This window comes from Salvelinus fontinalis, chromosome 15, assembly GCF_029448725.1.
Source record: "Salvelinus fontinalis isolate EN_2023a chromosome 15, ASM2944872v1, whole genome shotgun sequence".
Classification (NCBI taxonomy): domain Eukaryota; kingdom Metazoa; phylum Chordata; class Actinopteri; order Salmoniformes; family Salmonidae; genus Salvelinus; species Salvelinus fontinalis.
Window position 1 is genome coordinate 20599204 of NC_074679.1, and position 16535 is coordinate 20615738.

At 41.9% G+C, this 16535-nt stretch overlaps 1 protein-coding gene across 3 annotated transcripts in view; it reads left to right on the top strand.

The window, feature by feature from the left end:
- Window positions 1-16535, top strand: part of LOC129811521 (rho guanine nucleotide exchange factor 10-like) — a 78589-nt gene that overhangs the window by 53035 nt on the left and 9019 nt on the right. For all 3 annotated transcript variants that reach the window (XM_055862896.1, XM_055862897.1, XM_055862898.1), the window contains 3 exons: window positions 605-762; window positions 7290-7432; window positions 12093-12267. In XM_055862896.1, coding sequence (XP_055718871.1) covers window positions 605-762; window positions 7290-7432; window positions 12093-12267 — 476 coding nt within the window. The remainder of the gene's footprint in view (window positions 1-604; window positions 763-7289; window positions 7433-12092; window positions 12268-16535) is intronic.

Here is a 16535-nt window from a genome sequence, read left to right on the forward strand (position 1 = left end):
TCTGACCATGAGAAACAAGATTCTCTGGTCTGATGAAACCAAGGTTGAACTCTTTGATCTGAATGCCAAGCGTCACATCTGGAGGAAATCAGGCACCATCCCTATGGTGAAGTATGATGCTGGCAGCATCATGCTGTGAGGATGTTTTTCAGCAGCAAGGACTGGGAGACTAGTCAGGAGTGAGGGAAAGATGAACGGAGCAAAGTACAGAGAGATTGAAAATCTCTGGAGAGACCTGAGACCTGAGAGACCAGAAAAACTCCCCAACCAACCTTACAACGCTTGAGAGGATCTACAGAGAAACTCCCCAAATACAGGTGTGCTAAGCTTGTAGCGTCATACACAAGAAGACTCAAGGCTGTAATCGCTGCCAAAGGTGCTTCAACAATGTACTGATTAAAGGCTGAATACTTATGTAAATGTGATATTTCAGTAATTGTTAATATTTTTGCAAACATTTCTAAAAGCAATTTAATCCGTTTTAGAATAAGGCTGTAATGTAACAAAATGTGTAAAAGTAAAGTGGTCTGAATACTTTCAGAAGGCACTGTATGTGCAGAACATGATCATATTTAATGTTCCTGTCTCTTGTCTTCCTCTGCAGCATCATAGTCTATAAGAGCAGCCAGCGATCCAAGAAGGTCCGTCTACAACACTTCTTCACCCCAGACAAGTCTACCGTGACCAGCCTGGTACACAAGAAGCAGTGTTTATACACTGGCCTAGTGAACGGCTCAGTCACCATCTACTCCAGAGCACAAGGTGAGGCCTGTTTTGAAGACTGTCTGTCTGTCTCTTAACAGTATTTTTGTTACGTTAAATTTAAGTAAGTATACTATACGATGGTACTAGCTAAATTGGCTTAACCGAACACAACATATTAATTTATTTGAATTAATAGGTGTGTTTGTTTTATATCCAGGTAGGCGTTCTGTGTTTATTTGAAATGGTCAGAAAAAGATAACATTTGCTTGCTACTGTGCATTCAGTTCAACCAATAAACATGAATAGAGGAACAGATTCAGCCATTCAGCCTCTCCTGACCTTTCCTCAGTTGAGGGGAAATGGTGTGTTATTAGGTTGCTGGGCAGACTCACAGACAGGCTGTTAAGTGTGTGTGTTGACCCAGTCCCTGTGGCTTCCAGGTTGAATCACCAGTGTGTCCAGTGGATTAACTCTGCTCCAGGGCCTGGGCCTCCCTCTCTCTATGAGGCTGGCTGGCTGTACGAGGTCTCACAACGGTCTGTTGCAATTGAGCCTGGCCTGGTTGCCTGGGAGAAGTCAGTAATCTACTAGCTAGTGCTGACCTATTTAATATCCTGACAGAGCTAGCACACTGTCAGACACACAGTACTAGCTCTCTCCCCTGCTCTTTCTTTCCCTTTCTTTCTCTCGCTCTCTGTGCCGGTGCTTGTATCCATGTCTGAGTCTCTTTCTCTCTCATAGTATGAAAACACTTGTTTTTGAAGGAGTAAAGTGCATTTAGTGACCGCAACATGACCACATTAAGACATGATGGTGAGAGGCTACCATTGCCATGGGCTAGCTATGTTGTTAATTAATTACACCATCTGCATCGGTATGACATGCAGCTCTCCGAGTCTCATCATGACTCATCACTCTAGGAAAGTTATTGAGGTTTTAAAACCAGAATCAGAGAAAAAACGAGGATACACTGTAGTTATCCATTTTCTCCATGCCTTGAAGATCTGCCTGTATCCATGTTGGTGTTGGTGCCTGCTCTGCATCACACTGGTTCTCTGTGGTCCCAGTTGGTCATTTCCAGCTCTTAGGTTCAGTCCAGTTCAGAGATAATTAAATGCTATCTGGTTTTATTCTTACATTTCCCAGCTAAGTCACCATCAGAGTATTTATTTACATATTTAAAATCCCTGTTCCAAATCCAGGTTGAGTAAATCTGCCTTCCGTCCAACAACCAGGCAGGCAGTATCATATCATGCTCTGTGAGAGAGGGGTAGAAGATAGAGGGATTACAGATATACCTGTATCTGCTAGACGGAAAAGTAAGAAAGGAAAGTATTCTCCTGATCCTCAGCCAGCTCAGTAAAGCCTGGAAGGGGATGTTGCAATGCTGAAGGAATGTCCACTTTGGTTCTGTCTCTGTTTAACAGAATGTCACTGTTTTCATGTAACTTCTTTACGCTAAACATCAGATGCTGATTCCTTTGTTCTCCATGCAGCAGATTATTGTGCAATTCAATGGACTTGTCAGGACAGGATATACAGTATCAGGAATATTGCCTTTGGTTTGACTGAATAGATAGTCCGAGTTGGTGACAGCCCTGTACTCAGCTATTATTTGTCTCCCTTAATGCTGTCACTGAGAGAAGAGATGGACATACACTGTAGTTATAAATGCCCATTTAAAGTGTTGTTATTTCATTTGCATACTTGTTCTTCTACATGAGTGACAGAAAAGTGTTTGTGTCCCAGCTCAAGCTTGAAATGATGATTCATCCTAGCTTCAGTGGTGAAACTTGTGCATCTACGTCCTAGCTATTGCTCTTCCAGTGCTTCAGTGGTGAAACTTGTGCATCTACGTCCTAGCTATTGCTCTTCCAGTGCTTCAGTGGTGAAACTTGTGCATCTACGTCCTAGCTATTGCTCTTCCAGTGCTTTTGTCACATTGAATGGGCTCACAGACGCTATAAGCATTTACACTGAGTGTACAAAACATTAGGAACACTTTCCTAATATTTAGTTGCACGCCCTTTTGCCCTCAGAACAGCCTCAATTTGTCAGGGCATGGACTCTACAAGGTGTCGAAAGCGTTCCACAGGGATGCTGCCCCATGTTGATTCCAATGCTTCCCAAAGTTGTGTCATGTTGGCTGGATGTCCTTTGGGTTGTGGACCATGGTGGACCAGCATTGCAGTTCTTGACACACTCAAACCTGGGCGCCTGGGTGCCTGGCACCTACTACCATACCCCGTTCAAAGGCACTTAAATCTTTTGTCTTGCCTATTCACCCTCTGAATGGCACACATACACGATCAATGTCTCAAATGTTTCACTGGTTTAAAAGTCCTTCTTTAACCTTTCTCCTCCCCTTCATCTATACTGATTTTAAGTGTATTTAACAGGTGACATCACCTGGATTCACCTGGTCAGTCTATGTCATGGAAAGATTTGTTCCTTAGGTTTTGTACACTGTATATATTAGGATCCCATTTCCATTTTAAAGGAACAGCAGCAGAGAAGAACCATACGAAGTAACCCCCCAGCATAAGCCTACATATAACTGTCATTTCAGTCATGAAATGTGTTTTTAAAAATAAATCCTTTCACATTGATAATGCCATCATCATTAGGGCAGTGGGAAGACATAGTTATACAGCAAAATGAGACGGCATGGTCGAGTTACAAAGCTGCAGACTCATATAGTACAGATGAAGTCGAAGTTTACATACACTTAGGTTGGAGTCATTAAAACTCGTTTTTCAACCACTCCACAAATTCCTTGTTGACAAACTATAGTTTTGGCAAGTTTTTTAGGACATCTACTTTGTGCATAACACAAGTAATTTTACCAACAAGTGTTTACAGACCGATTACTTCACTTATAATTCATTGTATCACAAGTCCAGTGGGTCAGAAGTTCACATACGCTAAGTTGACTGTGCCTTTAAACAGCTTGGAAAATTCCAGAAAATGATGTCATGGCTTTAGAAGCTTCTGATAGGCTAATTGACATAATTTCAGTCAATTGGGGGTGTACCTGTGGATGTATTTCAAGGCCTACCTTCGAACTCAGTGCATCTTTGCTTGACATCCTGGAAAAATCAAAAGAAGTCAGCTAAGGCCTCAGAAAAAATTGTAGACCTTCACAAGTCTGGTTCATCCTTGGGAACAATTTCCAAACGCCTGAAGGTACCACTTTCATCTGTACAAACAATAGTATGCAAGTATAAACACCTTGGGACCACGCAGCCGTCACACCGCCCAGGAAGGAGACGCATTCTGTCTCCTAGAGGTGAACGTACTTTGGTGCGAAAAGTGCAAATCAATCCCAGAACAACAGCAAAGGATCTTGTGAAGATGCTGGAGGAAACGGATACAAAAGTATCTATATCCTCAGTAAAACGAGTCCTATATCGACATAACCTGAAAGGCCGCTCAGCAAGGTTGAAGCCACTGCTCCAAAACCGCCATAGAAAAGCCAGACTACGGTTTACAACTGCACATGGGGACAAAGATTGTACTTTTTGGAGAAATGTCCTCTGATCTGATGAAGGATGGTGGCGGCAGCATCATGTTCTGGGGGTGCTTTGCTGCAGGAGGGACTGGTGCACTTCACAAAATAGATGGCATCATGAGGAAGGGACAATTATGTGGATGTATTGAAGCAACATCTCTAGACATCAGTCAGGAAGTTAAAGCTTGGTCGCAAATGGGTCTTCCAAATGGACAATGACCCCAAGCATACTTCCAAAGTTGTGGCAAAATGGCTTAAGGACAACAAAGTCAAGGTATTGGAGTGGCCATCACAAAGCCCTGACCTCAATCCTATAAAAAATGTGTGGGCAGAACTGAAAAAGTGTGTGCGAGCAAGGAGGCCTACAAACCTGACTCAGTTACACCAGCTCTGTCAGGATGAATGGGCCAAAATTCGCCCAACTTATTGTGGGAAGATTGAGGGAGGCTACCTGAAATGTTAGACCCAAGTTAAACAATTTAAAGGCAATGCTACCAAATACTAATTGAGTGTATGTAAACTTCTGACCCACTGGGAATGTGATGAAAGAAATAAAAGCTGAAATAAATCATTCTCTCAACTATTATTCTGACATTTCACATTCTTAAAATAAAGTGGTGATCCTAACTGACCTCAAACAGGGAACTTTTACTAGGATTAAATGTCAGGAATTGTGAAAAAATGAGTTTAAATGTATTTGGCTAAGGTGTATGTAAACTTCCAACTTCAACTGTATATGGCACTATCTGTATTGCCACAGTTCCACAGCTTGAGTTCCACATGTTTAGCTCTGCTGGGACTGTACCCTACCTGCCTGTGGCAGAGTGATTGTGGTAGGTGTTGTCACACTGCAGTAGGTACAGCCCTATCTGAACCCCCAGCCAGCCCTATTCTGCAGTAGCACAGCCCTATCTGAACCCCCAGCCAGCCCTATTCTGCAGTAGCACAGCCCTATCTGAACCCCCAGCCAGCCCTATTCTGCAGTAGCACAGCCCTATCTAAACCCCCAGCCAGCCCTATTCTGCAGTAGCACAGCCCTATCTGAACCCCCAGCCAGCCCTATTCTGCAGTAGCACAGCCTTATCTGAACCCCCAGCCAGCCCTATTCTGCAGTAGCACAGCCCTATCTGAACCCCCAGCCAGCCCTATTCTGCAGTAGCACAGCCCTATCTGAACCCCCAGCCAGCCCTATTCTGCCACACTTGTTCTTCTCATTGTTTATGTGTGTGAATGGCTCAGCATAGACTGCACTGCATGCCATCACCATCCAGTCAGGGAATAAGGACATGGCATGAAACATCTTTGCCTACTGTATATTATGTTGACATTGTTGTTATCATAGTGCAAGGTTTCATGTTATCATAGTGCAAGGTTTCATGTTATCATAGTGCAAGGTTTCATGTTATCGTAGTGCAAGGTTTCATGTTATCGTAGTGCAAGGTTTCATGTTATCGTAGTGCAAGGTTTCATGTTATCGTAGTGCAAGGTTTCATGTTATCATAGTGCAAGGTTTCATGTTATCGTAGTGCAAGGTTTCATGTTATCGTAGTGCAAGGTTTCATGTTATCGTAGTGCAAGGTTTCATGTTATCGTAGTGCAAGGTTTCATGTTATCATAGTGCAAGGTTTCATGTTATCATAGTGCAAGGTTTCATGTTATCGTAGTGCTAGGTTTCATGCCTTGAAAACTTTGTCTTTTTGTTATCTTTGTGGCAGCATGTCTTTCAGTATGAGATGTGTGTGTATATATATATATCTACTATTCTGACACACACACACATACTGCAGTCTGATTGGTTCCTAAGAAGTCACATTGACATAATGGAATATGAAAGAATTGGTTTTGTTGACACGCTGCAGCCGAGGAGAGGAAGATTACATAAGGCTGGCTGGGAGGGAGAAGGATGTTTAAACACATGCAGTTTTAGTCCTGTACACTTTAGCATTTCTCTCTCAATTGCTCTCTGTCCTTGTTCCCCGCCCGCCCGCACACACACACACACACACACACACACAGACACACACACACACACACAGACACACACACACACACACACACACACACACACACACACACACACACACACACACATGGATTATTACACAAAGCAGTATCTTTAATCGACCCTAGCCCCTTACTTCCCTAGTAATTACTATACCCCAGAATGAGTCGCCCCACATGGCACCGCACCTTTCAATAGCTGCCTTTGTCAGTTCCCTTAAACAAACACAATTGGTGAGTCCTCTGATGTTTCCTGTAGTAGATTGGCTCTGGAGGAAATTAACTCCTTATTCAGAGTACTTCAGAGCTCCTTGAATTTTGTTTAAGGATTTAATCCTACAATTTCTCCCTACACTTTTATGTATTTGTAACAGTATAGCTTCCGTCCCTACCTGGGCTCGAACCAGGGACCCTCTGCACACATCTACAACTGCCTCCCACAAAGCATCGTTACCCATCGCTCCACAAAAGCCGCGTCCCTTGCAGAGCAAGGGGAACAACTACTCCAAGGTCTCAGAGCGAGTGACGTCACCGATTGAAATGCTATTAGCACGCACCCGGCTAACTAGCTAGCCATTTCACATCGGTTACATGTTCTTGATCTGTTGCAATCTAAACTTAGGGAGAAAGATGAACGTTGCAGAGAAATATTTTGTCTGTATTTATAATGTACCCAGTGTGGGTTGTTCAGTACCCAGTGTTGGGTTTTCAGAGGTGTCTCCTGGGCTCTGTAGCAGTAGGCAGGCAGCAGTATGTAGGAGGTGTGTGGGTTGGCTAAACAGACGACTAACGACTCTCCGTCCATCTGTATTAATTGTGAAACCTGTGAAATCATCAATGGTCTCTCCAGCATTATTATGAGGATCAGAAATGCAGAGGACATTTTAGAGGGGTTTTCTGCAGCTAATGCATGCATAATCTGAATGACCATATCAAACAAACACATTAATATTCTTGCATAGTGATAGTTGGTTCACTTTAGTTTTTGGTTCTTCCAGATTCGTAGTGATCTGCCACTGTATAGCGCTTGTAGCAGATGTGTATGAAATGTATGTGTATGCTTGTGTTTCAGATGGCTCGTGGAATCCAGACTCTCCTAAGGTGCTGAAGCTGGGGGTTCTGCCAGTGAAGGCCATGCTAGCTGTGGAGGAACATGTCTGGGCTTCCTCTGGAGGACAAGTCTTCATCATCAGCACTACCACACACACTGTGGAGGTATCTAACCCATCTCTAGCTCATCTCTTTATCTCACTTACTGTATGGATCCCTGCCTCCCTCTTTGTCTCATAACCTTTGATCTGGAAGATGGTTCCCATGACTACACACACACACACACACACACACACACACACACACACACACACACACACACACACACACACACACACACACACACACACGTCAGAGGTACTGTATCTTTCCCATCTATAATATCTTATAAATGGCCAATTTCACAGTCAAACGGATTTATCTGATTCGATCACTCATCTATAGAATTTGTTTTTATTTCCCCTGCACGCTTGCGTTCAGTTGGTTCAGTTTCCCATATATGTCTGTTACATAGGCAAGGAGACACATTTTCTTTTCATTACACAGAAAGTCAACAAAGTCTGTTTTTTACATCCATTGGGAATGACAACAATTCCTCTCTCAATTTGAATAATCTTTCCGACACTTCCCCTCTAACCACCAAGCCTCGGTGTGAAATAGAACATTGTCATGCTCTGATTGCATATCTCTACCTACAGTGCATTCGGAAAGTATTAGACCGCTTGACTTTTTCCACATTTTGTTACGTTACAGGCCTATTCTAAAATTGATTAAATTGTTTTCCCCCCTCATCAATCTACACACAATATCCCATAATGACATCACAATACCCCATAATGACATCACAATATCCATAATGACATCACAATATCCCATAATGACAAAGCAAAAACAGCTTTTTAGACATTTTTGAAAATGTACTAAAAATGAAAAATTGATATCAAATTTACATACTGTAAGTATTCAGACCCATTACTCAGTACTTTGTTGAAGCACCTTTGGCAGCGATTACAGCCTCAAGTCTTCTTGGGTATGACGCTACAAGCTTGGCACACCTGTATTTGGGGAGTTTCTCCCATTCTTCTCTGCAGATCCTCAAGCTCTGTCAGGTTGGATGGGGAGCGAAAATTCTATTTTCAGGTCTCTCCAGAGATGTTAGATCGGGTTCAAGTCTGCTCCTGCTGGGCCATTCAAGGACATTCAGTGACTTGTCCTGAAGCCACTCGTGTGTTGTCTTGGCTGTGTGCATAGGGTTGTTGTCCTGTTGGACAAGATCCTGAGATCCTGAGCAGGTTTTCATCAAGGATCTCTCTGTACTTTGTACTGTTATTCTTTTCCTCGATCCTGACTAGTCTCCCAGTCCCTGCCGCTAAAAACCATCCCCACCACCACCACCGTAGGGATTCAGGCCAAAGAGTTCAATCTTGGTTTCATCAGAGAATCATGTTTCTCTTGGTCTCCAAGCAGGCTGTCATGTGCCTTTAACTGAGGTGTGGCTTCCGTCTGGCCACTCTACCATAAAGGCCTGATTGTGGAGTGCTGCAGAGATGGTTCTCCCACTTACTTTTTACATTTATTTAACCTTTTATTTAACTAGGCAAGTCAGGTAAGAACAAGTTATTACAATGACGGCCTTCCCCGGCCAAGCCCTTACCCAGACGACACTGGGCCAATTGTGCACCGCCCAATGGGACTTCCAATCACAGCCGGTTGTGATACAGCCTGGAATCTAAAAACCTGTTTTTGCTTTGTCATTATGGGGTGTTGTGTGTGTAGATTAATGAGGATTTTCTTTAATTTAATCATTTTTAGAATAAGGCTGTAACGTAACAAAATGTGAAAAAAGTCAAAAGGGTCTGGATACTCTCCAAATGCACTGTAGTTTTGCAAACAGGCGTGTGCGATGTAGTTTACAATCGAAGTTACCTGCTGCATATCTCAGAGTTCTGCTCTCAGCTCCTTTGCTGCCAGTTGCTCTGTGTATCAATTATAGGTCAGTGGGTGTATCATGCAACGCATCTATATGTCAGAGGGAGACACATTCAGTGCAGAGACCTGCCCACCGTCCTGTGATAGATGGAGCCCCATCTATGCAAAAGCCCACCATTTGATCCCATGGAATCAGTTTTTTGTCAATAGAGCGACGCAGCACACTGAACATCGCTTGTGCCGTTTCATGCTCGGGAATCGTGAGACTGAACAATATGTCCTCGTGAATAGCATCTCCCGACATGTAGCGAACTAAAGTCAATGCACCTCGGCCCTCACAGCTATCATCCATATGGAGAGAATAAGGTGAGGAGTTTTTGAGTCGTTCAGTCGTTTCCTCTTTTATTGCAAGCTATAGCATCAATTCTTAGTTTCAGTGTCATCTCACAAAGGTATTGATGTGAGTTTCTGTGCCTCTGCCTCCCCACACATTGTTTCCACCATATCAATTGTGGACAGTAATATCAAAGTCTGCAATAGTGTGTGGCTTCATAGCGTCGCGGGCTTAGCCATCCACCGTAGGAAGGATTCAAGTGCAACGGTCAAGTGCAGCCTTTTCCCACGATCTAAGGGCGCTCTCTGGTTGAATTTTACTTTTAGATGATTTGAATAATTTTAATTTAGATTTTTAAGCTTACATTACAATGATTTTGAGAGAGAAAGACGATATTAGATATATATTTTTTTTTACCATGGTTTTGGAAATTCTCTGGCGACTCCACATGGGGTTGTGACCCCTAGTTTGGGAACCGCTGGATTAGACATTACAATGTAGAAGGTAGAACACTGCAGGGGGACTAGTATGTCTAGTTATCCAGCCTGGTCTCATAGACTAGACGTAACATAGTAAATCTAAATTCGGGACTCTCAAATTAGTATGATATGTTACGTTTGTTATGGTTACAGAAGACGGATGGTTACTTAAGGCAAAAAACTAAAGTAGGGTGGTTGGTCGGGGTGGATGGGTGGGCGTATAACGCGAACGTTTAGCAGCCCAAAGGCTGCGAGTTCAAACCTCATCACGGACAACTTCAGCATTTTAGATAATTAGCAACTTCTCAACTACTTAGCATGTTAGCTAACCCTTCCCCTAACCTTAACCCTTTTAGCTAACCATTCCCTAACCTTAACCCTTTAACCTAACTCCTAAACTTAACCCTAACCTTAAACCCTAACCCCTAGCCTAGCTAACGTTAGCCAGCTAACTAACGTTAACCACCTAGCTAGAATTCGTAACATATCATATGTTTTGCAAATTCGTAACATATAGAACGTTTTTCAAATTTGTATCATATTGTACATTTTGCAAATTTGTAACATATAATACTAATTGAAATGTGGAAAATATCATACGAAATGGGTGATGGACATCCACAAATGAATACATACCATACGAAACATAACAAATCATACTACAGTTCAAGTCGGAAGTTTACATACACCTTAGCCAAATACATTTAAACTCAGTTTTTCACAATTCCTGACATTTAATCCTAGTAAAAGGTCCCTGTCTTAGGTCAGTTAGGATCACCACTTTATTTTAAGAATGTGAAATGTCAGAATAATAGTAGAGAAAATTATTTATTTCAACTTTTATTTATTTCATCACATTCCCAGTGGGTCAGAAGTTTACATACACTCAATTAGTATTTGGTAGCATTGCCTTTAAATTGTTTAACTTGGGTCTAACGTTTCGGGTAGCCTTCATCAAGCTTCCCACAATAAGTTGGGTGAATTTTGGCCCATTCCTCCTGACAGAGCTGGTGTAACTGAGTCAGGTTTGTAGGCCTCCTTGCTTACACACGCTTTTTCAGTTCTGCCCACAAATTTTCTATATGATTGAGGTCAGGGCTTTGTGATGGCCACTCCAATACCTTGACTTTGTTGTCCTTAAGCTATTTTGCCACAACTTTGGAAGTATGCTTGGGGTCATTGTCCATTTGGAAGACCCATTTGCGACCAAGCTTGAACTTCCTGACTGATGTCTTGAGATGTTGCTTCAATACATCCACATGTCCCTTCCTCATGATGCCATGTATTTTGTGAAGTGCACCAGTCCCTCCTGCAGCAAAGCACCCCCACAACAATATCCACAATATATATTCTTTCTGACTGATACCATTAGAACAGAGACAGGGAATGTTGACCGAAAATACCCTCAGTCATATTCGGCTTTGTAATAAGGGAAACAAAGGAGAGGCAAGTCAAACAGTGGATCTGTGAGAAGCAGACACCACTTTCCTCAGAGTTCATGTTTTGACTAAAGCTGATGTCGCTATTGTGCCCAACAATCCTGCGAATCCAACCATTATTTCCACCTCTCTGACGTTTACTATTATGACACTTGGAGTAACATGGTGGATAATTCAATTCTGTCTTCTATAATGTATTCATGGTTCCTCAAAACATTCCCTAGACAGTCAGTAATGAGGTGGATGTTGATGTACAGTAGATGGCTCAGCCTCTTAGCAGGCGTACTGTCAGTGTGTCAGTGTGTTGTCACAGCTCAGACAGAACAGTGCAGATGATCTCCTGTCTGTCCCCCACCCTCTGTAACCACTGGGAACGTTGTATAGTACCTTATGGCTGCTCCTTAGTGACGTGTACATATACTGTCACGTAAAAAAGCATTTCCTGATCATAAGCACACTGCAATAAACCCTTTGATTTGAGATTGTTACAGAGCATATTTCTGTTTGGTGGCTCAGTAGGGTTTGTTTCCCACTACAAAGTGGTGTACCGGTACATGCTAATGTTTACTCTCAAAGCAATTGAAGAACGGAGCGATTCAGTATATAATATCCCCTCTTCCTGTATTCCTCTCTCCCCCTGTCAGAGGCAGCTGGAGGCCCACCAGGAGGAGGGCATGGTGGTATCCCACATGGTGGTGGCTGGGGTGGGTATCTGGATAGCCTTCAGCTCTGGGTCCACCCTCAGACTGTTCCACACGGAGACGCTGGAGGATCTACAGGACATCAACATCGCTACACCTGTACACAACATACTGGCTGGTAAGATACATGATAACATTACCACACCTGTACACAACATACTGGCTGGTAAGATACATGATAACATTACCACACCTGTACACAACATACTGGCTGGTAAGATACATTGTAACATTACCACACCTGTACACAACATACTGGCTGTATAGATACATGATAACATTACCACACCTGTACACAACATACTGGCTGGTAAGATACATTGTAACATTACCACACCTGTACACAACATACTGGCTGGTAAGATACATTGTAACATTACCACACCTGTACACAACATACTGGCTGGTATGATACATGATAACATTACCACACCTGTACACAACATACTGGCTGGTAAGATACATGATAACATTACCACACCTGTACACAACATACTGGCTGTATAGATACATGATAACATTACCACACCTGTACACAACATACTGGCTGTATAGATACATGATAACATTACCACACCTGTACACAACATACTGGCTGTATAGATACATGATAACATTACCACACCTGTACACAACATACTGGCTGGTAAGATACATGATAACATTACCACACCTGTACACAACATACTGGCTGTATAGATACATGATACCATTACCACACCTGTACACAACATGCTGGCTGGTAAGATACATGATAACATTACCACACCTGTACACAACATACTGGCTGGTAAGATACATGATAACATTACCACACCTGTACACAACATACTGGCTGGTAAGATACATTGTAACATTACCACACCTGTACACAACATACTGGCTGGTAAGATACATTGTAACATTACCACACCTGTACACAACATACTGGCTGGTAAGACACATGATAACATTACCACACCTGTACACAACATACTGGCTGGTAAGATACATGATAACATTACCACACCTGTACACAACATACTGGCTGGTAAGATACATTGTAACATTACCACACCTGTACACAACATACTGGCTGGTAAGACACATGATAACATTACCACACCTGTACACAACATACTGGCTGGTAAGATACATGATAACATTACCACACCTGTACACAACATACTGGCTGGTAAGATACATGATAACATTACCACACCTGTACACAACATACTGGCTGGTAAGATACATTGTAACATTACCACACCTGTACACAACATACTGGCTGGTAAGATACATGATAACATTACCACACCTGTACACAACATACTGGCTGGTAAGATACATGATAACATTACCACACCTGTACACAACATACTGGCTGGTAAGATACATTGTAACATTACCACACCTGTACACAACATACTGGCTGGTAAGATACATTGTAACATTACCACACCTGTACACAACATACTGGCTGGTAAGATACATGATAACATTACCACACCTGTACACAACATACTGGCTGGTATGATACATGATAACATTACCACACCTGTACACAACATACTGGCTGGTAAGATACATTGTAACATTACCACACCTGTACACAACATACTGGCTGGTAAGACACATGATAACATTACCACACCTGTACACAACATACTGGCTGGTAAGATACATGATAACATTACCACACCTGTACACAACATACTGGCTGGTAAGATACATTGTAACATTACCACACCTGTACACAACATACTGGCTGGTAAGATACATGATAACATTACCACACCTGTACACAACATACTGGCTGGTAAGATACATGATAACATTACCACACCTGTACACAACATACTGGCTGGTAAGATACATTGTAACATTACCACACCTGTACACAACATACTGGGTGGTAAGATACATTGTAACATTACCACACCTGTACACAACATACTGGCTGGTAAGATACATGATAACATTACCACACCTGTACACAACATACTGGCTGGTAAGATACATGATAACATTACCACACCTGTACACAACATACTGGCTGGTAAGATACATTGTAACATTACCACACCTGTACACAACATACTGGCTGGTAAGATACATGATAACATTACCACACCTGTACACAACATACTGGCTGGTAAGATACATTGTAACATTACCACACCTGTACACAACATACTGGCTGGTAAGATACATTGTAACATTACCACACCTGTACACAACATACTGGCTGGTAAGATACATTGTAACATTACCACACCTGTACACAACATACTGGCTGGTAAGATACATTGTAACATTACCACACCTGTACACAACATACTGGCTGGTAAGATACATGATAACATTATCACACCTGTACACAACATACTGGCTGGTAAGATACATGATAACATTACCACACCTGTACACAACATACTGGCTGTATAGATACATGATAACATTACCACACCTGTACACAACATACTGGCTGGTAAGATACATGATAACATTACCACACCTGTACACAACATACTGGCTGTATAGATACATGATAACATTACCACACCTGTACACAACATACTGGCTGGTAAGATACATGATAACATTACCACACCTGTACACAACATACTGGCTGGTAAGATACATGATAACATTACCACACCTGTACACAACATACTGGCTGGTAAGATACATGATAACATTACCACACCTGTACACAACATACTGGCTGGTAAGATACATGATAACATTACCACACCTGTACACAACATACTGGCTGGTAAGATACATGATAACATTACCACACCTGTACACAACATAATGGCTGGTAAGATACATTGTAACATTACCACACCTGTACACAACATACTGGCTGGTAAGATACATGATAACATTACCACACCTGTACACAACATACTGGCTGGTAAGATACATGATAACATTACCACACCTGTACACAACATACTGGCTGGTAAGATACATTGTAACATTACCACACCTGTACACAACATACTGGCTGGTAAGATACATTGTAACATTACCACACCTGTACACAACATACTGGCTGGTAAGATACATTGTAACATTACCACACCTGTACACAACATACTGGCTGGTAAGATACATTGTAACATTACCACACCTGTACACAACATACTGGCTGGTAAGATACATGATAACATTACCACACCTGTACACAACATACTGGCTGGTAAGATACATGATAACATTACCACACCTGTACACAACATACTGGCTGGTAAGATACATTGTAACATTACCACACCTGTACACAACATACTGGCTGGTAAGATACATTGTAACATTACCACACCTGTACACAACATACTGGCTGGTAAGATACATTGTAACATTACCACACCTGTACACAACATACTGGCTGGTAAGATACATTGTAACATTACCACACCTGTACACAACATCCTGGCTGGTAAGATACATGATAACATTACCACACCTGTACACAACATACTGGCTGGTAAGATACATGATAACATTACCACACCTGTACACAACATACTGGCTGGTAACATCATTATCATGTCACACTTGTATGCATCTCACAGCACTGTAAACACATGGTATGAACAAGTTCAATGCTTTACACAATATACTCTAGTATAGTAAGAGATCAATTTTTGCCAGCTCTGAAAATACATTTTCTCTAACACAGTAGATCATAGCATCCTAAAAAAATACCCACTCAACACCACCCACCACACACTCAAAGGTGAACCTCACCTTCAGGATATCAGTATACAACAGCACTGTTTCCATCCTCAGCTCACAGTACTGTGATTTATAATACAGATGCAGTCTTATCAACTCTGTTTGCACAAACCACCAGTACCCATGTCATGTTGTTCTCTTTGTGTCCTCCAATGTCATTGACTGGATCCTTATGGTGGACTGGGAATGAACAGGTCATTTTTTTGCAAGAACAGAGCAGTCCTCTGAAAGTAGAAATGGATCACATTTGACAGTCCGTCGTCAGGTCGTCATGTACTTGAGTGTGTTTTTCTCCAAATATCAAAAGGGCTGCCTGGCTCAGTGACCATCTGTAATAAGATCACAGTCACGGTGTGTGCATAGATACAGTGCATTCAGAAAGTATTCAGACCCCTTGACTTTTTCCACATTTTGTTACATTACAGCCTTATTCTAAAATTGATTAAATTACATTTTTTACTCATCAATCTACACACAATACCCCATAATGACAAAGTGAAAACAGGTTTTTCGAAATGTTGCCTATTTATTACAAATACAAAACAGAAATACGTTATTGACATAAGTATTCAGACACTATGCTATGCGACACAAAATTGAGCTCAAGTGCATCCTGTTTCCATTGATCATCCTTGAGATGTTTCTACAACTTGATTG